The 25,109-nt window shown below is 41.3% G+C and overlaps 1 protein-coding gene across 3 annotated transcripts in view; it reads right to left on the minus strand.

The window, feature by feature from the left end:
• LOC109938207 (transducin-like enhancer protein 4) overlaps positions 1–25,109 on the minus strand; it is a 195,219-nt gene that overhangs the window by 107,399 nt on the left and 62,711 nt on the right. For 2 of the 3 annotated variants that reach the window (XM_048595205.1, XM_048595204.1), the window contains exon 6: positions 24,456–24,530. In XM_048595205.1, the coding sequence (XP_048451162.1) occupies positions 24,456–24,530 (75 nt within the window). Of the gene's footprint in view, positions 1–24,425; positions 24,531–25,109 lie in introns of all 3 variants that reach the window. The other variant, XM_048595206.1, reaches the window with a different exon arrangement.

Below are 25,109 nucleotides of genomic sequence, written 5' to 3' on the forward strand. Positions count from 1 at the left end.
TGGAATAGAACAATTCAAATCCGCTGCACACGATCCAGAATCACAGGGAGCATTAAAACAATGGTATCAAACTTTAAAAGCCATGTTGAGGGCTTATAGTCAAGATCATCCAGAGGATTGGGATAAAGGAATTCCATTTGTAGTCTTTGCAATTACAAATGCACCTAATGAATCAATTACATTCTGTCCATTGAATTAGTTTTTGGGCATGAGGTGAGAGGACCACAAAAATTTATTAAGGAGAGATTGGTGATTTACAGTTCAGAGTCTGGAAATTTTTGGGAGAGATTAAATAGAGCGGGCGAGTTGGCTAGACAGCATTTAAAAGTAGCACAGTATGTGATGAAACAGGATGCAGACAAGACAAGAAATCAAAAACATCGCAGTTTTGCTAGTGGAGATACTGTTCCTGTTACTACCAGTGGTAAGTGAACCTTTAAAGGCAAGGTTTAATTGGTCTTATCAAATCAAAAGGAAATTGAGTGAGGTGATTTATTTGATAAGAGCACCAGAGAGAAAGAAATCTCAGAGTGTGAGTCACGTGAATACGCTCAAAGTACATTTTGATAGGGAAGGAAAGCAAAGGGAGAACCAGAAGAACTGCGGGTGCCGTAAATCAGAAACAAAAACACAAGTTTCTGGAAAAGCTCAGCAGGTCTGGCAACATCTGTGAAAAGAAATCAGAGTTAATGTCACTGGACCCAAAACGTTAACTCTGATTTCTCAGCAATTTCTGGTTTTGTTAGTGAAAGCAAAAGGAGAATATGTTACTGGTTACAACACAGTGAGGAACTATGTTCAGACAATTCTGAATTGGACATTCCTCAAACTAAATTGGACAATAAGGAAGTTCTCAAAAATTGGGACAAATTATTGAGTTGAGTTACATTCAAGAGGAAAATTGAAATGACTTGAAAGAATTATTACAATCACAAGGAGATAGGTAGAAATAAGCTGCGAAGTATTAATCTAATTACGCATGATGTCAATAGGAAATGCTGCTCCACTTAAGTAACATCCTTATAGATGTAATCCTCTAAAGCTGGCACAGGTTCAGAAAGAGATTGGAAGCATGCTCAAAGACAACATATTCAAAGCAAGTTGCAGCGACTGGAGCTCACCCATAGTCATAGTACCAAAATCAGATGGTACCCAACAATTATGTTTGGCCTGTCGCAGCGTCAATGAAGTTACAAAATCTGACTCATACCCAATTCCATGTTTGAAAGACGGTGCTGAGAAGGTGGGACAAGCAACTTCATTTTGAAACTGGTCTTACAGGATACTGGCACGTACCTTTATCCAAAGGAGCGAAGGAAATTTCGGTTTTCATGACGCCAAATGGACTGTACCAGTTTAAGTCATGCCGTTTGGTATAAAGAATGTTCCAGCCACATTTCAATGACTAATCAATTAGGTCATTTTTGGATTACCCAGCTTTGTGATATACATTGACAAACTGGTGATTTTTACTCACACATGGAAGAAACATTTTGAGCTTCAACGGAATTGTTCAATCAACTTCAGGAGGCAGGCTTCATGATAAACCCAGCTAACAGTGAGCTCGCAAAAGACCAAGTCACATTCCTGTGCCAAGTCTTCGGACATGGATAGATGGCACCATGGGAATGTGAAAACAAAGGTTATTGGGGAGCTTCCTAAACCATTGATGAAGAGGAATTACCATGATTCCTGGAGCCGAGTGGATTTTGTCAGACATTTGTACTGAATTTCAGCAGTGTGATTGCTCCACTGACCGACCTATTACAGTGCAAAAAAGTTCAGTGGACAGAAAAGTGCAGAAGGTATTTGACAACCTGAATGCTGTGTTGACCACTGCTCTGGTGTTAGCAACACCTAAGTACACAAAGCCACTCAAGGTGGCTATCGATGCAAGTGATGTGGGTGTTGATACTGTATTCTTAGAAGATGACAAGAAGATAGAAAGACCAAAAAGCTGAATATTAATCAACAGAAATATTTCGCAATTAAGAAGGAGACCTTGGTGTTGGTGGTGCAACATTTCGACATTTATGTTGCAGTAATGTGTCTGAGATAATTGTATTTACTGATCAAAACCCCTTAAAGTTTTTGGAAAAAAATCAAGGATAAAAATCCAGACTATTTAGATAGAGCTTATTGTTGCAGCCATTCAATTTGAAAATTTTGCATGCGGCAGGCTGAGAAATGTAATTGCCGATGCCTTATCATGACTTTGAGTGAAGGCAGAGGTGTTTGGTGGCAGAAGAAATGGATTGAAATGGACTCTAGTATTGAACATTTGCATGCTTAGAGTCAGAGTCAATGTAATGTATATGTATTGCAGTGTACTAATATCATATGATGAAAGGTTTTTGAAAATGAAGCAATTTTTGTATATTGATAGGTATTTTTTTAAAGTGGGAGGTGTGATGACACCATTTTGTTCTATCTTCTTTTATGAAGAGGATCTGGGACAGAGGCACAGAGCAGCCTGTTCCAAACCAATAAAGTAAACAGCTTGTAGAGCCTTGGTTTTTATTTAAAAGGATGTAACAATAGAAGCAGCATGAAGGAGTGGGGTCAAGCTCCTACAGAGCTAGGATTTTATTTTAAATTTCAGTACTTGCTGGGGAATTGAAACTGGATGTGGAAGCTGTTCTTCCTCTCTTTGTTACAGCTGAAAGCTTGGGTTTTCTTCCTGCTACTAGAATTACATGTGAGACAATCTATTTTACTGAGTTTGCCTTTGCCAAGGGTGTGGTTATGGGATGTTACTATATTGTAATAGCTGTTGTTCAGAAGTTAAATAATCTGTTATTTTGTTAAGTTTTCCAATACAGCCAAGTTATTCCAATTCTTTGTTCTCTTGTTTGTATTTTATCCATAGAGTAAGAATAAAGTGTGTTTTTCTTCAAACCTGCTAGCTTGACCAATCAAATTGCATCTGGAACACAACACTTTATGCTTGCTTTTACAATTAAGAAAAAGTTTGGCTGTATGCTACCTCATTGTTATTTTTGAATGGGGTTTGGTCTAGTCCATGACACAGAATATTAACTAATCAGAAAAATTACACTTAACTTGCTGAAACTCTCATATTTAAAAGTATTAGATATTATTAAAAACAGTTGCAGTTGGGCAGCACGCTGGCTCAGTGGTTAGCACTGCTGCCTCACAGCACCAGGGACCCAGGTTCGATTCCAGCCTCGGGTGACTGTTCGTGTGGAGCTTACACATTTTCCCCGTGTCTGTGTGGGTGATGTGCAAGTTAGGTGGATTGGCCATGTTAAATTGCCCGTAGTGTTTAGGGTGGGAAATGTAGGAATAGGGTAGAGGGTGGATCTGGGTGGGATGCTCGTCAAAGGGTCGGTGTGGATTCAACAGGCCGAATGGCCTCCTTCCACACAGTAGAGATTCAATTATGGCAATTCCCAGATATAGGATAAACTCAAAAATTTAAAAACATAAAAATATAGAAGTAAGCCATATGGTTCCTTAAATCTACTTTACCATGACTTCACAATAAAGTTGACTGATCTGATCTTAACCTCAACTCGACTTTCCTGTCTGTTCCCTATGAAAGTTGACTCGCTACAGTTCAAGAATCTGTCAGTTTCCACCCTTAATACACTCAATGATCCAGCTTTCACAGCCCTTTTGGATACAGAATTCAGAAAATATAACAGTCCACAGAAGCAATTCTTCCTAACCACCATCTTAAATGATTGGCTTTTTCTGGAACTATGCCCCTAATTCTAGAACCCCGCTCCCTGCTCCAACTCCCACCATCGCCCCGGAGGGGGAACATTCTTCTTACCTGCTCAAGCCCCCACAGAAACTGAAAATTTCAATATGATCAGATCAATAAGATCTTTTTCATAATCCTCATTTTGATGACTATTTTTCTGAGTTAAGCATATCATTGCTTGATGGAGGCATCCAGCAGCAGCATAAAAAACAAACATTTTTAGAACCTCTTAACATAAACCTGCTGAATATGCGTCTCTAGAGACAAGTCAGCCAAGGCAACTATCCTGAGCCACAAAATTCACATATCACAGCCTTGTAAAAAATAAGATACTCTGATCATAAAATGGATATTGTTTCTGCTCTAGGCATTGGAATCCTGAAGGATGATATTAAGGTGGATGACTTCTAGTTGAATGATATAAAAATGATGTCCTAGAATAATAGATCATGTTAGCTAGAATTTCTCTTAACTGATTAGAAACCTTAACTTCCCTGAACTCTTGACCTGCTGACTACATCATGTCTTGGGGCATTAAGTTCTAAAGATCAGGAAAGCCTAGCTGATCGTTAGCTATAAACGGGGCACTACATTTAACCTCAAAGACCTTTAGGAATGGAACTCTCCGCAAGCTAACTATAAATCATTGCTCGTGGGCTCCAAGTGGAGTTAGAATTGAGTTGAGCTATGATATACTCCCTCTGGGAATATAAACTCAGATAAGGTCTTACCTTGGAATTTTTCTTTCATTTAAAATTTTCCCTGGCACAAGAACAGTGAATCTCACTTGCCATTTAAAATTTGTTCAAAATTAAGAAGCTAAATAATGGTCACAAGGATTAATAAATAATTAAGCCAAAAATACACTCTAGCTGATATATACAGTCTTAATGTAAATCTACTTCAAAATTTTCCATTCGGAATGGCCTCCTAAACCAACCGTAATATATGGCACTAACCAGATTAAAGTTTAGCCTCAACTGAAACTTCAGAATTTAATAGGAAATGAATAATCTTAAAATGTACATTTCATCTCAGTGAATTCACTTTGCAACATACTAAAGCAGAAACCTTGTGAAATCCGCAGCAGAAAATAGTTCATTACTCACAACAATGTTTACACAATTAAATCACTTCACTACATGCTACCTCTAATCAATACAGAGGGAGGTTCAGAGGTATTCTAGTTTAATTTTGTACCTTACTCAAGCCACAGAAGAGATAGGGTCCAATTGCACTGCTCCATCATCACCATTGAAGCATCAACATTTTAATCAATCTCCTTCCTTAGCTTTCACTAACAGTTCAAGCTGTCAAATGTGTTTGACATTTCCAATCACAAAGCGATCAGAATCATTGTTATTTTCCTAGAAACCACAATTATTTTCTGTGGGGAATAATTGCCTAAAATAGTAATCATTTAAATGTAAATTTATGAAACGACCAACAAATTCAAAACAGATGTTCAGCTTTTCAAAACCTTCCAATGGCAAGACTATCAGAGTCAAATTTAAAATTAGTTATACATATGGTTAGGAAAAAATACAGACTGCAAATCATATTCTAATTATGACCAACACCTAAAAATTTACATTATTTGGTCATTCCTTCAATACTGTTTATGGGCGTAAACTGTGTGCAAATTGTCTGCCCAATTTCCCACATTACAATGATGACTAATTTTTTAAAGAAGTAATTCACTGGCCGTAAAGCACTTTGTACATCTAAAGTTGTGAAGCATATGATATAAATGGAAGTCTATCTTTCTGTTGAATGTATTATCTTAAAAACAAGAACACTGCAAGTCAGGAGAAATGTATTTGTTTATATCAATAGATGGGATTTTTCTAGACCCTGAATGGCATAGACAATGGTGAGTCAATTAGCAAAATATGGCAAGGAAGGTAAAATGAACATCAAGAAAATAAAAAGTCAAATTTTGCATGCAAGGTTTTAACAACAAGATGAAGAATCTCACGAGTGAGTGGTGAGAGGTATATCTGCATGCACTGACATCATTACCTAAACCCACCTTATTTATATGCAGGTTGCTATGTTCCCAGGTGGAGGAGAAATGCTACATGGTACCAATTCCTAACATGAAAGTCAGAGCAGTTACCTGGTGACTCCAGCTTGCTCCTCCGGGCTTCCCTCTTGATCAGCCTTCCTGAAGGTGAATCTTACAGCCATAGAGACATATAGCACAGAAACAGACCCTTTGGTCCAACACTTCCTATTCATATACTCATCCAGATGCCTTTTAAATGTTGTAATTGTACCAGTCTCCACCACTTCCTCTGGCAGCTCATTCCATACATGCACCACCCTGTGTGAAAACATTCCCCCTTAGGTCCCTTTTAAATCTTTCCCCTCTCACCTTAAACCTATACCCTCTTGTTTTGGACACCCACCCCGAGGAAGAGACCTTGGCTATTCACCCTATCCATGCCCCTCATGATTTTATAAGCCTCTATAAGGTCACCCCTTAGCCTCCGATGCTCCAGGGAAAATAGCCCCAGCCTATTCAGCCTTTACATATAGCTCAAACCCTCCAACCCTGGCAACATCCTTGTAAACCTTTTCTGAACACTTTCAAATTTCGCAACATCCTTACAATAGCAGAGAGACCAGAACTGCATGCAGTATTTTGAAAGTGGCCTAACCAATGTCCTGTACAGCTGCAACATGACCTCCCAAAATATCTCAGGGTAACATCCATTGGCAGAAGCTGCCCACACGTCATCCATAGAAGTTGGCAATCGGACAAGCATTAGCCTCACTACGTCATTACGGCATATTCCTGGCTCATTTATAATAAATTTCATGACTTCAAGACTGCACTTTGGGGCTCAGTGACACATTAGATTGCATCATTGCTGCCAGGCCACTTTGCACACTGGGACAAGCACACACATCCTGTTGTATTGTACAAAACATCTTGGGACTCTTCACTTGCTTTCTTGGTGCTCCCTCACTTTGTACCTACTTGGATGCTCACAGCATCTCTACCTTGTCTTATCTTCCTTTTTTTGAACATTGCCACCTCATTCACAATTTACAGGGTCACAGTGCACCTGCCTTGCCTTGTCTTTTAGTGCAGACACAAAGCCAGGCAGCCTGTCTTGTTTGTCAGCAATGATCAATCAAGGGGTGGAAATGTTGCTGTACAGCTCCATGCTACATCAAATGTTACAACTCCACCATGTGACAGCAGGTTTTGCAGAAAACACACTGCACATGTTCCATCTAAATGGCCGTGTCTCAAAAGTCCGAGGGAAGCAGTGTTCAGTCAAGTCCAGGAGAACTGCTGTCAGTCAGGGGTTGTCATCGTAGTTAGTGGAGGTCACTGTCCTATCTCACTCCAGTGACTAGAACGTGATCAGTTGGCTGCTTGGGGCACTCAGGGTCAGCGATTTCATACCATTAAGCCTGGTGAATGGCCCATAGTCAGTCTTACAGGTCCAGTGTAATCAGTCTAGGAACTAGTGGTAAGGCTACACAGATCAGTCAAGGGTCTGGTCGCTCATTAGTTGAGGCGAGTGTAGGTCGCAGTCAATCCTTAGGAGGGGTGGTCCATGAATACTGAAGGAGCTTATCAGGAACCGTTGCTGTGTTGGGCAAGTTGAGGAATTCAGCTGTGGGGCTGGGATACAGAAGGGCCAATAATTGTGAAGAGTGAGAGATAACAGAGCATTGAAAGGCAGGTGATACTCCAGGAGAAATGGTCACCATCTGGCCAGCTTCATAAGGAAGAACAGTGTATTACAATGTATGGCATAATTAAGATTGAGGCCTGGGGCTCAGGGATAAGTGAGGAGATAAGGACTTAAATTTTAAAAAAAAGTGTTGTGTGAGAAAATGAGGATATAGAAACATAGAAGATAGGAGCAGGAATAGGTCATTCTGTCCTTCGTCCTGCTACATCATTCAAGAACTATATCTATATTTTTCTTGAAAACCTGAAACCTGATATTGTTGACAACAAGTGTAACCCATCTAGGTCTGGGAGGGCATCTAGATTAAAAGGGTGCACCTGCAATGAACTTTGTGAGGCACCACCCATGTTACTTTCCATCCTCATTTGAATAGCAAATGCGCAGTGGAAATGAAACTTGGCTGCCACCATACCCAGAGTGAGAGGTGCAAGTGCTTTTCTCTATGTGCGAGGGAACAGGCACTACTTGGGAGAGGTGCAGCCCAACAAGGGGCAACTGTACTAACCAGGTACATACAGTACAGGCTGAAGACATCTGCAATGTCAGAAATCTGCATGCAAACAGCATACAATGACCAACTATGTCGAAAATTATTACTGGGCACCAGCAATCGTGACCATTAGTCATTACAAATAAATTACACTCATCTGTGAAGCACAGGTAAGTCTCAGCTGACCTTAAAAAAAGTGAGTGTCCTCACAGGACAGAAATCACAAAGACAATCCAAAGCCCTATATGCTGTACAAGAACAAAGAGCAGATACCGTCTCACCTTGCACTAACAAGTACCTGACAATAGGCTCTTGAATGAAAGCTGTCATTCTTGGGTTGTGTTGAGGTTCAAGATGGGGCACAAGATTTCCTACAATCTCCTACTGTACTCTCCTACAAGACATGGCTTGTGCTGAATCTATCAGAATAAAGTCCACTATGTCAAAGGGCCATGTCTTGGCATTCCTTGGCTTTTCTTGTCAGAGTTATCCATATCCCACGGGAAAAGGACTATGTTGAACTATCCTTTGCGAGGGACATGGCTGCTGACTGCTCACATTACCATGGTACTACTTTCTTTTGATATTCTGCCCACAGCTTCATTGGAACCGTGACCAATAGATCCAGCTAGACCAGGGGTTATTGTTGCTGTGGCCACTGCACAATGAAGGCACAGAGAAACGGAGGAGGAACAAATGTGTCAATAAGCCCAGGAGCAGCAGTCCGCAGCCTCCATATGAAGGCTTCACAGCTGAAGGTCCAATCAGGATGTGGAGCGGGTAAAGAAAGCTCAGATTTCATTCCCTCGAGGTGAGAGTGAGGCACATTGCCAAGGCAGACTGCAGATGTCCCTGGGTGCTGTCACAGAACTGTGTCATTTGCTTCAGCAGGACCTATGTCCTGATGGGATAGGTGACATCCTGTCCACATGACCATCAAGGTGACAGGTGCACTAAATCTTTACGTAACCGGCTACTTCCAAGGAGCCACTGGGGACCTGTGTCAGATCTCTCAATCCTCAAGCCACAAATGTATCAAGGCTATTACCAATGCAATTCGGGAAGGATCATACTGCTTCATCCCGTACTCCCCATGATGTGGCCAGCGCTGCAGCCTGTGCAGTAGGCTTTGCCAATATTGCTGGCTTCCCTATGTGATAGGCATATTGAGGGCACCATACCATAACAAAGCTGCATTCTTCAATAGTGAAATGTCCCATTAGGCCAATGTACAAATCATCTGTGGTCATCGGTGCCACACCTTAGAAGTCTACACCAGTATATCCTGGGAGCTGTCACAATGCCTATATCCCCAAGAACTCTCAGGTACCTGCTTCATTTCAAGGCTTGAATTTTTTATAATGAGCGCTGAAGGGAGACCAGGGTTGCATACTGCAACTTTGACTCTATTATGCAACCCCATGCTTGATGCCGAACACAACATATATTGATTTGTTCAATGAGGTTGCAGGCTTGCTCGCCGAGCTGGTGTGATTGATCACAGATGTTTCGTCACCCTGCGAGGAAACATTGTCAGTGCATTTCTAGTGAAGCATTGGTGTTCTGTCTCGCTTATTATTTATATGCCTCACTTTGCCGGGGTGGTTAGTATTAATTCTGGTTCTGTTTTTCGGTGGTTTGTATATCAGGTCCAGTTCAATGCATTTGTTGATGGAGTTCCAGCTGGAATGCCAAAATGTTATCTCCGCAACAGACCACAACAAGATGACACGACACAATCAGACACATGAGTCACCATATCATACAGCAGAGACCTATCAGAGATGACCACAAGACTATTCAGACCCCTAGGTATTAGGGTAGCCCACAAACCAACAACCATCCTGCGGCAGCTACTGACGAATGTAAAAGGATCCCATACCCACAACCAACAAAACTAACGTAATATACAAAATACCATGCAAGGACTGAGAGAAACATTACATAGGCCAAATTGGAAGAAAACTGACAATATGGATACACAAACACCAGGTAGCCACCCACGAGACACAACCAATTCTCAAAGGCCTCAATACACATGGACAAAGAAGGACACAAATTCGACTGTGACAACACATCCATACTAGCACAAGCCAAACAGATATATGCCAGGGAATTCCTGGAGGCCTGGTATTCCAACTGGAACTCCATCAACAAATTCCTTGAACAGGACCCAATATACAAACCACTGAAAAACAGAACCAGAAGTGATGCCTAGCAACCCATCCCAGCAAACCGAGGCATATAAATAACAAGTGGGACAGAACACCAATGCTTCATCGGAGGTGCACTGACGATGTTACCTAGCAGGGTGACGAAACGTCTGCAGTCAAACACACTGGCTCAGCCAGCAAGTCGACAACTTCATCCACAGCCTGAGCTACAAATCTTCTCAAAAACTTTAAACATCTATGGGCGCAACACTGTCAAACTGGCCTGCAGAGGGGAAACAAATGTCATTCATCTGAGTGTGACCCGCAAACACCTCTACTTCCTGCATAAAAGCGTCAGAAAACAGATACTACCACAAAATTTAAAATATAAACCACCTATCAACAATCCACAGGCATGGTGGACAGCTGAACAGAATGGCTGCAGAATGATAAGGGTTACGATCAACGATGCCCACAACCCCCTCCACAAATACTAGCGGGAAATTGCACGCCAAAAAAACTCTGTACTCCAGGACAACCAACCAAGAATGGACAACCACACTGGAACACCACAACAACACGGATCAAGAACATCTCAGAGTCTGTAAGTGGTCGGTCTGAGAAGACCGTCCTAGCACGCGGACTGAATTATAACTAGAGAGATGCCAAACAAAAACTGATGTCCTGGCTGCACTGGAATCGACACGAAACAGCAACAGACTCACGGAGGAAATAGAACAGACCATCAGACAGACGACAGTCCCAACACTGAGCAGAAAAGGTAAGTGGAACACATTCAACATGGAAGAAAAGAAAGCCCTGGATAGACTCAAGAAAGACAGAAACATTGTAATCTTACCAGCGGACAAAGGACACATGACAGTAATCCTCATTACAGCCCAATACATCGAGAAAGCGAACACACTTCTAGCGGATACCAACACCAACCAACAGATGGTGATAGACCCAACACCACAGTTAGGGAACCAGAATACCATGACCCTGAAGAAATGACACAATTCAGGAGACAGCAGCAAGACAGATTACCAAAAAAAAAAGAATCCAGAGGAATCCAACATACCCCACTTCTATGGACTCCCTAAGGTACACAATCCAGGCTCCCCCTCAGACCCACTGTTTCACTACCAGGCAATGTAGACTAGCCAAAGAACTACAACAGAAACCGAAATACTTAGTTGACAACACTACTCACTCCACCAGCTCCTCTCAAGAATTCCTCAACCTCGTCAAGGACACCAGAATAGAAGAGAAGAGATAATGATATCCTTCGATGTACAGCACTGTTTACATCCATAAACATTGAGCTTGCCAAAGAGAAAATGCTACACTGCTGGACAAATCAGGAAGGCAGGCACCCCAAGACACCAACACCATCAACAAAGGGCAGCACCCTGAAACTGCTGGATCTGTGCCTCATAATCCACTTCACCTTCAACGACCGTATTTCAATCAAATCAACAGAACCCGAATAGGATCCCCAATATCAGGACTGATTGCAGAAGCGGTAATGCAAAAGTTAGAACACACAGCTCCCCACTGTACAACCCAAACTCTGGGTCCGCTATGCAGATAACACCTCCATGATTATCAAATGCACAAGACTAAAAGAAACCCACTAACACATAAACAACATCCTCACTGGAATAACATTCACAAAAGAAGAGAACAATAACCAACTACCCTTCCTAGACATAATGGTAGAACGCAAGAACAACGGGGAACTCCAGACTAGCATATACAGAAAGACCACACATACAGGTCAGATATTTAATTACACCAGCAACCACTCCAACCCCCATAAATGGAGCTGCATCAGAATATTATTCAAACAAGCCACAACACACTGCAGCAACCTGGATTTGCAGAAAGCAAAACAGGAGCACTTATACGGAGTTTTTTTTTTAGAAAGGAATGGATACCCAAAAACCACAATCTGCCATTACCTCCACAACCGACCACAACAAGAAGACAAAACACAGCCAGGCACACTAGTCACCCTACCGGACATCAGAGACATTTCAGAGACGACCACAAGACTATTCAGACCTCTAGGTATCAGGGTAGCCAACAAACCAACAACCATCCTGCGACAGCTACGGACGAACATAAAAAGGATCCCATACCCAAAACCGGCAAAACTGGCTTTATGTACAAAATACCATGCAAAGACTGTGAGAAACATTACATAGGCCAAACTGGAAGAAAACTGACAATAACGATACATGAACACCAACTAGCCACCACGAGACATGACCAATTCTCACTGGTCTCAATACGCACGGACAAGGAAGGACACAAATTCGACTGGGACAACACATCCACAATAGCACGAGCCAGAGACATGCTAGGAAATTCCTGGAGGCCTGGCAGTCCAACCGGAACTCCATCAACACACACATTGAACTGGACCCAATATACAAACCACTGAGAAACAGAACCGGAAGTGATGCCAACCACCTCAGCAAATCAAGGCAAATAAATAACAAGTGGGACGGAGACAGAACACCAATGCTTCACCAGAGGCGCACTGACAATGTTACCTAGCAGGGTGACGAAACGTTTACAACCAAACCCACCAGCTCGGCGAGCATGTCGACAACCTCATTCACAACCCGAGCTACAAATCTTCTCAAAAGCTTTAAGACTTGTTCAACGTTGATTCCATTTAACACATTGATAGTGCCACACAACATAATTTAGGGTATTCTCAACGTCAAGATGGGTTTCTGTTTCCGCAATGCCTGTGAGATAGTCATTCTTACCCAATAACGTCGCGGACAAATATATCTGCAGCAGGCAGATAGAGGTCAAGTATGTTTTGCCCTTTCGCTGGTTTCGCCACCAGCCACACAATCCCAGCCTAGTAGCTATGCCATTATGGTGTTGACAGCTCAGCCAGCAGTATTGCTGCCAAGCCAGTCTTGGTAATGGTCATTGAGATGTCCCACCCAAAGTACATGCTGCACCCTTGCCATCGTCAGTGCTTCCTCAAAGTGGCATTCAAAACGGAGTACTGATCCATCAGCTGAAGGGTACAGTATGTGGGAATCAGCAAGCACTTTTCTTGCCCATGTTTGATATGATGAGAATTCATAGAATCCAGAGTTAATGTCAATTCCCGGAGCAACTCCCTCCCAACCATACACCACTTCACCACTTCCTTTGGTGGGTCTGTCCTGTCAATGAGGCAGACACATGTAGGAAAACAGACAGTGGCATCAGGGACGCTGTCTGTCAAGTTACGATTCCATGAGTATGACTATGTCAGGCTGTTGCTCAACTAATTCGAGAAGCAGTTCTCCCGGTTTTGGCACTAGCCCTCAGCTAGGACTTTGCAGAGTCTGGGTCGACGCCCAGTTGTCCATCTAGTTTCATTCCTATTTTTGAGACATTCTTGCAGTTGATACAACTGAATGCCTTGGTTGTTCATTTCAGAGGACACTGCAGAGTCAAGTATATTGTCACATCTAGGTCAGACCAGGTAAGGATGGCAGTTTTCCTTCCTGAAAGGATATTCATGAATCAGAGGAGTTTTTGCTTTTACAACAAGTAACAATGGATTAATGGTTATCATTAGACTTTTAATTCCAGATAATTAGTGAATGCAAATTCCACCAACTGCTATGCTGAAATTTGAACCTGGGAGCTAAAAATATGATAGGGGTCTCTGAATTAGTAATCCAACAAAACGTCACTAGGTCGTTGCCTTTCTCCATATGCTTCTGTGAGAAAGATTAGTCATGCAATAGATTGATAGTCAGTGGGATAACTCTCCTAATTTTTGGAAAACCCTCCTGGATTAGTTATGAGGACTTTGCATGGTTGAGTGACCTGTGTATACCACTGCCACTTCCAGTGCCTTGGATGCAGCAATAGTTCCAAGATGTCCTCGATTCAAGAGATCAGGAAGTAGAACTGGTTTGTGTGGACATGAGGAATAGTAGTGAAAGAAATCACTAGTGGGTGTGGTCTATAGGCTAAAGTAACTACAATGCGGGACAAAGTATAAAAGAAGAAAAATTGGGTGCTTGTGCTAAAGGCATGGCAATAATTATGGGTGATCTTAATCGAAACATAAACTGGAAAAATCAGATTGGTAATTATAGCATGGATGAGAAGTTCATAGAATGTTTTTGAGAAAGCCTCTTAAAGCAGCATGGTCTAGAAGCAACCAAAGAAGAGGTTATATTAGATTTGGGATTATGTAATGGGACAGGATTAATTAGGTACCTCAGAAGAAAAGGCACCTTTAGGCTGTGGTGACCATAATTTGATTGGATTTTACATTCAGTTTGAAAGGGAGAAAAATGGGTCTGAGACTAATATGCTTATCTTGAGTAAGGGCAAATATTGGGTATGGAAGTTGAGCCAGCTGGAGTGAAGTGAAGTACGAGGCTAGGGGATAGATCAATAAAGAAGCAGTGACAGACATTTAAAAGAGATGTTTCAGAATGATCAGAATAAGTATATCTCTACTATAAAGCAAAATACCAAAGGGGTCTCACCATTCACTGTTAACTAAAGAAGGAGAATATCAAACTTAAGGAAAAACATATACTTGCACAAAGGTGAGCATTAAGTCAAATGACTAGTTAGAATATAAAGAAAAGATAGAAAATTATTAAAAGGTTAATCACGAGAAAGAAATTGGATAATAAGAGGACAGGAAGTTGGTGAGAAACATAAAAATGGATAACAAGAATTTCTACAGGTATCTAAAAACTGTAAGTAAAGTGAGTGTTGAACTTCTACAAAGTGAGAATAGAGAGCTACAGTAGTAGTAGATAATAAGAAAATGGTGGATAAAATGAACAAACATTTTGCTTCTGTCTTCACTATATAGGAATCAAAACATCCCAGTAATGGCTGTAAATTTGGAACATGCAGGAAGAAAGGAACTTGGTGAAATCACAATAAACCACAAAAGCATGACTCAGCAAACAGATTGAGCTGTGGGCTGACTAGTCTCTGGGTCCTGATGGACTTCACCATAGTCTTAAAAGAGATTGCTAATCAGGTGGTAGGTGCATCGGTGTTAATTTTCCTAAATTTTCTTTCTTCTGGAAATATTCCATCAGACAGGAAAGTAACAAATATAACTCTTCTACTTAACAGAGGGGACCAGAAGCCAAGAAACTATAGGCCAATTAGCTTAATCTTTGTTGTGGGGCTGGTATTAGAATTTCTCATAAAAGGAGGTTACAGTTGGCACTTAGAAAAACTCATGGCAATTGGGAAGAGTCAGCATGGGTCTGAGAAAGAGAAATCATGCTAATCGATTTATTCTGAATGAGTAACAGGTGCTATGGATAAAGGACAGTCCATTGATGTACCGTACTTGGGTTTCCAGAAGATAAGGTGTTACATAACAGGTTATCATGCAAAGTGGAAGCACATGGTGTAGGGGGCAACATAACAGGATACATGGAAGATTGATTAAAGTACCACCCCTTTTCAAGGGAAGGTGGCAGAAGATGGAAAATTATTAGATGATTAGCCTGACTTGGTTCGTTGGTAAGATTTGAGAGTACATGAGAAGTGCATCGTAAAATAGGGTTGAGCCAGCATGGTTCATCAAGGGGAGATCATGCCTGATAAATCTGTTAGAATTCTTTCTGGTATGGATAGAGGATTGGCTATGTGGCTGACAGCAGAGAGTGGGCATAAAGGGGTCTTTTTCAGGAAGGCAGCCAGTAACTAGTGGAGTTGTGCAGAAGTCAGTGCTGTGACCACAACTATTCACATTATCTTTAATGATCTGGAATGAGGAACTGAAGGAAAATGAAAATAGAAATTGCAAGAAAAACTCAGGTCAGGTGACATCCATGGAGTGAAAGAGTTAATGAAGGAACTAAGGACATTGTTGCCAAGTTTGCAGATGATACAAAGATACAGGGAGGGACAGGACAGGTTGAGGAAGCAGGGAGGCTGCAGAAGTATTTGGACAGGCTAGGAGAGTGGGCAAAGAAGAGGTAGATAGAATACAATATGGATGTGAGGTTATATATTTTGGTAGTAAAAACAGAGGCGTTGATGATTTTCTTTATGAACAAAGACTTTGGAAATCTGAAGCTCAAAGGGACTTAGGAGTTCTAGTTCAGGATTCTCTTAAAGTTAACATGCAGTTTCAGAGAAAAACCAAAAGAACTGCAGATGCTGTAAATCAGGAACAAAAACAAAGTTGCTGGAAAAGCTCAGCGGGTCTGGCAGCATCTGTGGAGGAGAAAACAGAGTTAACATTTCGGGTCCGGTGACCTTTCCTCAGAACTGATGGTGGCTGGGAAAACGTCAGTTTATATGCAGAAAATAGGAAAGTGTGTGGGGTAGGGAGTAAACGATAGGATAGAGCCCGAAGAGAGAGAAAGACAGTTGGACAGACAAAGGAGTTGCTAACGATCAGGCTGGGAGGGTGAGTAGTTGTTAATGGGGACTGTTAGTGACTAACAACGGGGGGTGTGTAGTGGCAGGCTATGTGGTAACAATGTGGTCCCCTCTACACTGGGGAATGAAGCGTAGACTGGGTGACCGCTTCACAGAACATCAATGCTCTGCTCTCAAGAAAGACCCTGTTACCACATAGCCTGCCACTACACACCCCCCGTTGTTAGTCACTAACAGTCCCCATTAACAACTATTCACCCTCCCAGCCTGATCGTTAGCAACTCCTTTGTCTGTCCAACTGTCTTTCTCTCTCTTCGGGCTCTATCCTATGGTTTACTCCCTACCCCACCCACTTCCCTATTTTCTGCATATAAACTGACGTTTTCCCAGCCACCATCAGTTCTGAGGAAGGGTCACCGGACCCGAAACGTTAACTCTGTTTTCTCCTCCACAGATGATGCCAGACCCGCTGAGCTTTTCCAGCAACTTTGTTTTTGTTCCTGATTTACAGCATCCGCAGTTCTTTTGGTTTTTATTCGGAACAAAAACAAAGTTGCTGGTAAAGCTCAGCAGGTCTAGCAGCATCTGTGACGGAAAAAAACAGAGTTAACGTTTCGGGTCCAGTGACCCCTCCTCAGAACTGATGGTGGCTGGGAAAATGTCAGTTTATATGAAAAAAGGGGAGGGGGAATGGGGTAGGGAGTAAACGATAGGATAGAGCCTAAAGAGAGACAGACAAAGAGGTGATAACGATCAGGCTGGGAGGGTGAATAGTTGTTAATGGGGACTATTAGTGACTAATAACAACAGATAGTATGTAATGGCAGGCTATGTGATAACAAGGCTTGGTGGGTTGGTGGATGGGGTGGGGTGGGACATGGGAGAGTTCAGACCCTAAAATTATTGAACTCTATATTGAGTCCGGAGGGCTACAGGGTCCTCAAGCGGAAAATGAGGTGTTGTTCTTCCAGCTTGCGCTGAGCTTTGCTAAAAACACTGCAGCAAGCCAGAGACAGATGCTGGCCAGGGAACAGGGAGGTGTGTTAAAGTGGCAGGCAACAGGTAGTTCAGGGTATTTCTTGAGAGCAGAGCATTGATGTTCTGCGAAGCGGTCACCCAGTCTACGCTTCATTCCCCAGTATAGAGGGGACCACATTGTGAGCAGCGAATGCAGTAGACTAGATTCTGGGAAGCGCAGGTGAAGTGTTGCTTCATCTGGAAGGTATGTTTAAGCCCTTGGATACTGGGGATGGAGGAGGTAAATGGACAGGTGTTGCACCTTCGCTGGTTACAGGGGAAGGTACCATAGGGCTGTGGAGTGGTGTTGGGGGGGACGAAAGTGTGGATCAGGGTGTCCGGAGGCAACGGTCCTTGCAGAAGGCAGACAAGGGAGGGGAGGGGAATGTGTCTGGTGGTGGCATCTTGCTGGAGCTGGCGGAAATGGCGTCTGATCTTCTGGATGTGGATGCTGGTGAAATGGTAGGTAAAGACAAGGGGAGCCCCATCGGTGTTGGGGGAGGGAGGAGAAGGGGTGAGGGCGGAAGTGCGGAAGATGAGTCAGACCTGGTTGAAGGCCCAGTCGACAACAGAGCTGGGGAATCCTCAGTTGAGGAAGACGGTGGACATTTCGCAGGCTCCCTTGTCGAAGTTCTGAGGAGGCATCACTGGACCCGAAACGTTAACTCTGTTTTTTCCTTTCACAGATGCTGCTAGACCTGCTGAGATTTTTCAGCAACTTTGTTTTTGATGCAGTTTCAGTTGGCAGTAAGAAATATACATGCAATGTTGCCATGTATGGTGAGAGGCTAGAATACAAGAGCAGGGACGTACTGCTGAGGCGGTATGAAAGTCTGGTCAAGTCGCATTTAGAATATTGAGAGCAGTTTTGGGCTCCATTTGCAAGGAAAGATTGCTGGCCTCGAAGAGGGTCCAGAGGAGGTTTACAAGAATGATTTCAGTGATGAAGAGCTTGTTATCTGAAGAGCAGTTGAGGACTCTGGGTCTGGACTCAATGGAGTTTAGAAGGATGAGTGCGGATTTGACTGAAGCTTACAGAATATGGAGATGCCTAGATAGAGTGGACATGAAGATGATGTTTCCACTGGTAGGAGAGACTAAGACCCAAAGTACAATCTCAGGAGTGAAGAGATGACCCATTAGAACTGAGATGAGGAGGTATTCCTTCTGTAATTAATCTGCGGATATCATCTCCTCAGTGGGCAGTGGAGCTCAAGTAACTGAGTGTATTAGAGAGCAAGAGCACGCGACAGATCGAGATATAGAAACGTCCTTAATTTGTAAGAGGATCTAGGGTTACAGGTAGAAGGCATGAGATTGGGATTGAGAAACATATCAGCCATGACTGTATGGCAGAGCAGATTCGATGAGCTGAATGCCTAATTCTGCTCTTATATCTTATCATTCCTGAAAAGAGAGTATGTGTCTTTTTCCGATTGGCAGAATGTAGCGAGTGGGGTCCTGCAGGTGTCCTTGCTGGGTCCTCAACGTTTTACAATTTATATCAATGACCTAGATGCAGGGAGTGAAAATATAGTCGCTGATTTTGCTGCGGACAGAAAAAGTAAATAGGGAAGTATGTTGTCAAGGGGACATCATAAGATTGCAGACAGATATATAAAGTTTGATTGACTGGTCAATAGTGTATATGGGGATAGGTTAGCCCAGTTGGCTGGACAGCTGGTTTGGATTACAGAGTTCCCACACTGGCTGAGGTTACTATGAAGGTCCTGCCTTCTCAACCACACCTCTCGCTTGAGGGATAGTGACCCAAAAGTTAAACCACCACCAGTTGTCTCTCAGTAATAAGAAAGCAGCCCAATGGGCCTCTGGGACTATAGTAACTGTCCTTAAGATTAGATATGTGGGAAAATATGACTGTTTACTTCAGCAGGAAGAGAAAAAACAGAAACAGAGAACAGTGAAGAATTTTGAAACGGAAAGAGAGCTAGGTGTTCTAGTATATAAGCCACACAATGTTAACATGCAAGTACAGAATGTAATTAAGGAGACTAATGGAAGGTGAGAGCAATTGAACACAAAAGAATGTTAAAATCAAGTTACACAGGCCATTAGTGAGACCACATCTTGAACAATGTGCACAGTTTTGGCTTCCTTATTAAAGAAGGATGTAAATACATTAGAGGTGGATCAGGGAGTTTTGTTAGATTGATACCCGGAACGAACAGGTTATCTTATAACAGAAAGCTTTTCCGGCCGAACTGTATTTAGGCTCGGGGACCGCTTTGCAGATCCGCTGTACCCGTTGTGGCCTCCTCTACATCGGGGAAACCAAGCGGAGGCTCGGGGACCGCTTTGCAGAACACCTACGCTCGGTTCGCAATAAACAACTGCACCTCCCAGTCGCGAACCATTTCAACTCTCCCTCCCATTCCTCAGACGACATGTCCATCCTGGGCCTCCTGCAGTGCCGCAACGATGCCACCCGAAGGTTGCAGGAACAGCAACTCATATTCCGCTTGGGAACCCTGCAGCCCAATGTTATCAACGTGGATTTCACAAGCTTCAAAATCTCCCCTCCCCCTACTGCATCCCAAAACCAGTCCAGCTCGTCCCTGCCTCCCTAACCTGTTCTTCCTCACACCAATCCCCTCCTCCCACCTCAAGCCGCACCCCCATCTCCTACCGACTAACCTCATCCCGCCCCCTTGACCTGTCCGTCCTCCCTGGACTGACCTATCCCCTCCCTAACTCCCCACCTACACTCACCTTTACTGGCTCCATCCCCGCCTCTTCGTCCTGTTTGTTTCCTCTCCACCTATCCTCTCCTCTATCCATCTTCTATCCGCCTCCCACTCTCTCCCTATTTATTTCAGAACCCCCTTCCCCTCCCCCATTTCTGATGAAGGGTCTAGGCCCGAAACGTCAGCCTTTCTGCTCCTATGATGCTGCTTGGCCTGCTGTGTTCATCCAGCTCTGCACCTTGTTGTCTCGTATTTCATTGCTGTTTAGAAGAGTGAGAGGTGACTTGATGAAAGTTTAAAAGATTCTAAATGACCTTGACAAGGAAAAAATGGAAATTATGCTTCCTGTTGTGGGCAAATTCAGAATTGGGCCCAGGGTTTTACAATAATGGGTAACTGTTTTGGGTCAACTATCTGTTTCCTGTCTACATAATGAGAACACCACCTTGAAAGGATCTCCATAACTCCTGCCTGTGTGTTTTTCCTCTAGAAGCCAAATTACTTTTTTTGCATTCTAATATCTGATAGATTTGTTCCACTTAAAATTAGTACACTGCCCTATTATAATATTTTCTAGTTATTTCTAACTAATTACTGAATGTATAGAACTTGTAGCATAGCCAGGAGAGAAAGAGCCCCTGCTGTGGAAAGGTTCAAATGTCATACTACATTGAAAGTAGTGACTGTTCATTGAAACTATGAGCACAATATTTCCCTCACTGGAGGCAGAAAGAAAGGTGGCAGGATGGGCAAATATGTGGATGACTAAACCCTAGATAGATACTCGCGGCTTCCTTCCAGCCTCAGCAATGAAGTATTGGGCAAAAAGGTCCATTTGGAACTACACCTCTAACACCCATCAATCCCCTCTCCCTGTAATTCCCACCCTAAGAGACACAGAAGAAAGACTTACCTTTTCACCAGAAGACCAAGCCTCCAGCGGCAATTTCCAAAACCAAGAAGTTACCAGTCTCTGATTGACTGACAGCTTCTGGTGAGTTCGGACAGTTCACAACTTACGATTCACCAAAAGACATGCCAAGAAGCTCTTAACAAGCTGATTCGAGTTCACTCTGGTGAGCTTTCTCATTCATAGAGACAGAGCCATGCCTCAACAGTTAGGCAATACACTGGAAAATTTCAGCCTGTCTCCCATAGACAATGTAAGATTCATACTTCTCTAAATAGGAAGTAACATCCAAACCATCCGGGTATCTCTAAGTGGGTATGGTACACCCATAATGCATCAACAAAAACACAAAGTAAGTTATAAATAGATCAAACTTAATTAACAGCAAGATACTGCTGCTGTAAATCTGAAGTAACACAGATAATGTTGGAAAAACTCATCAGGTCTTGCAGCATCTGTGGAGACACTGAGTTCATGTTTCAAGTCCAGTATGACCTTCTTTATTACTATGTCACACGATCATTATCTTGGTTTCTCTCTCCACAGAAGCTGCCAGACCTACTGAGTTTCTTCAGCATTTTGTATTTGTTTGAGGTCAAAGTTAAGCTTGTCATCCAAACCAATGTTAATCATTATTCAGCAGTCAATCTAGTCTAGACATGCATCAGATAAAAGTGAACTTACCTGATTCTGACAGCAGATTCAAGTCACAGGCACTATTACAATTCCATGATCATGACCTTCTGACGGGGAACATCTATTCAATATCTAAAATCACCAGCTGTTTTTTGCGTTAGCTTACAAAGTTCTCTATTCAATATGAAAGTTTTGGAAGTATTCCAAACTAAATTATAAAGCCTTATTTTGTTTTCCTGCAACCATCAGATTTTGATTTTTGCGTGCATGAGTCCTTAATGATGACTTTTAATAATGTCTGATACATAAAATGCCCAATTTCTAAGGGATCATAAAGCATAACTGCACAGTGTATTCAACCCCAATTCTAAGAACTGAAGCATGAAAGGCTCAGAACAAACATAATTCACAAATTTTCATGATTGACTTAGTTTCATCCCACTTTGTGGAAGGCCATTAGCAAGAAGTGAAGGTCACTCTTCTATTTTATTTCATCTAATTAACTGCCAATATCTTCCATGTAGTCGTCCAAGCTCCAAATAGCTCTTAAAGTAGCCCATTAAAAAACAACTAGCAATCAAGCCACATCTAAAGCCACTATCAGCTCCAATCGGAGGGTTCCAATTTCCTATTTCACAAAGGCAAAAAACTGAAGTACTACCTACACTTCAGATTGATTATTCAGTGACCCTTATCTACATCTTCACTCAGCAATTTGAATTTTAATCAAACTAAATGGAATAATTACCATTTCAAAGTGTATTTGATACATTGAAAAAAAACAGAAAAAAATCTTCACAGACAACACAAAAGAGAAAAATTGCTCCATAGCGAGTTAATTCAAATAAAATTTCATAAAATATAATTGCTAGAACCAGCTGCACAGTTATATGAGAAGGAGATTACTGTTGAGATAAATTAATTTTTTTAAATTTTAGCATAGACAGATTTACTAGCTCTTTTGTGTGACTGGCTTCATTGCTGAGAACATCATGCATGTGTAGATTAAAAGATGGAGGATTCATAGTCTAGTTGTGTTGTAGTTACAACTATATTAATTTATGGGCTTCAGGACAGGGTTGAAAATGAAAAAGAAAAATAGTCTGCCTCATTCATTGAATTTTTTAGCTTAAGCAAATTTATGCTTCAGTGAAAAAAAATGAAAGACTTAGTCTATTTATTACATATTCAATACTTCTATCAATAATTTAGTTTTAAATAATTCATACTCCCATATAAAATACTTTTTTTTAAAAAAAGAAAGATTACTACTCAATAAGATTTCTGTAGAGGCAAAGGCTGAATCTAATTTTAAAAAAGAAATGACTGCAACCAAAATACCAAATGAATAAAAACTCTCCAATCTTGGAGCATAAGGTCTTGACTGGACCAGTTGAATACCAAATGAAATGATGTCAACCATTTCCTAGAGGTTCTGCATGTCTGCTAATTTTCAGTTGGAAACCAGGAGTTTCAGGCCAAAATCAGTTACATTACAAAATCAGAAAAGGTCCGTGAAGTAATTACTCAAATTCGAATGTGTATCCAGATGTCATATTGTGTAAATTAAGATTCTATTTCTGAGCTTTACATCACTGCAAGAGTAAAACTTAACATCAATAGCCTTTCATTGGATGGTTACCATTTATTGTCTCTGTGCCATTACGTCATGACAAAAGAAACGCTTTTTTATTCCTTGGTTATTTTAGGAGTCTTTTCAGAATATACACAAGATTCTCGCACATTCTCATTAATCACCTTAAGAAATCATTATTATCCCTTGACAATTCAATTCCTCTAGGGATTGAAAAACTTATTGCAGCGTAAGTTTTGCAAGTCTGATAATAATAACTAAGTACTAAACTTTGAAAAGTTAAAAATAATAAGTCATTAACATTTATTTCAATGATTGCTTGAAAATACATTATTTGCTACTGTTAGAAGCAATGGTGGGCAGTCAGTTGCACATTTTGCCAGGGGGTTGTATGACTATTTTATGCCACCTGCACCAAAGGAAATATTTCAATAATATAAACTGAAGAAATTAAGTGGGTATGACACAAAATAGTTCAAGATATCTCTTATATGGTTTAAATTTTTGGTGATCATCTCTGCGTGTCATATGATACGGCAATGATTAATACCTCACCAAACTTGTACATATTATCGTACCAGTAGTTGCAACAGATAAAAAAATTAATACTTTGCAGTTCCATCTTATTGCATTAATTACACAAAAAGTTCAGCCAATTATCAGAATTCAAATTTTTGTTTGGCTTTTTTGGAAAAACTAAACTGCCAAGAGTCCTCTGACTCACTTAATCACTGGAGAACATTAGGACATTTATATAACACAGAAGATTTCACAACATTTTAATGCTTACATGAATTACAGCCAATTCATTTTGTTTTTAAATATATAATTGCACACCTAAATAATCATAAATATTTATTTTTCTCTTTTTAACACTGGTTAGGATTTGAATTTACAACACACAAGATGCAACAATAATAGCTAGATTGAATTGAGCAATAATTTATGCCTGTATCTTTAAGTTAAAATTAAAATTAAAGATAATGGATCCCTTTGCATGTGATCTCCCTCATTTTAATTGTTAAACTGGCTCCAGCAGTGGTAAGGAGAGTAATAAAATGGGTATACACACTGTAAGGGGCAGACTTTGAAGACCACGTACCCCGATGATTGCGTTTAGCTCAGCCATGGTCACTTGCTTGGCCCGCTCCACTGCCTGCACCACTTGCTGTTGGTGCTGAAAGTGAATTTCAGAAAGCAAATAATGTCAGTTTCATTTGCATTCTGTAGCATTAAGTCATTCTTAAACCTAAGAGTGAAAAACCTCATTGGTCAATGATGTATGTATTGTTCACAGAGCATATTGAACTGCTCAATCCAATCCTTTCTCTAAAGGTTTATTATGGCAGCAATGCAAAGCTTGAAATGGTTAAACATTTTAAACTGCAGAAGAGAACTAAATCAATTAGTTTACAATTATTAAACTGTCCTTGCATCTTAGATCTAAAAAACTGAATTCTTTAGAGAAAAAAATCCTATGTATTGACAACTATCTATGAAATGTATAACTATGTATTAATGGGTATAAATAAATTTTTATAAAACATTGTTTGAATTTAAATATATCCTGGAGCAATGATACCAGAATACTTGCAAACTTCTAACAAATACATTAGAATAATGCGCTCTTCAAAATCCTAAAAACCAAAGGACGGCACATGGATGATCCAGTGCATTATGGCACCCTCACAAAAGATATTCATTAGTTTTTACAATTTAAGAAAGAAACTAAAGTATAACAAGTGGAGCTCAAAAA

The sequence above is a fragment of the Rhincodon typus genome, chromosome 3, assembly GCF_021869965.1.
Source record: "Rhincodon typus isolate 14 chromosome 3, sRhiTyp1.1, whole genome shotgun sequence".
Classification (NCBI taxonomy): Eukaryota; Metazoa; Chordata; class Chondrichthyes; order Orectolobiformes; family Rhincodontidae; genus Rhincodon; species Rhincodon typus.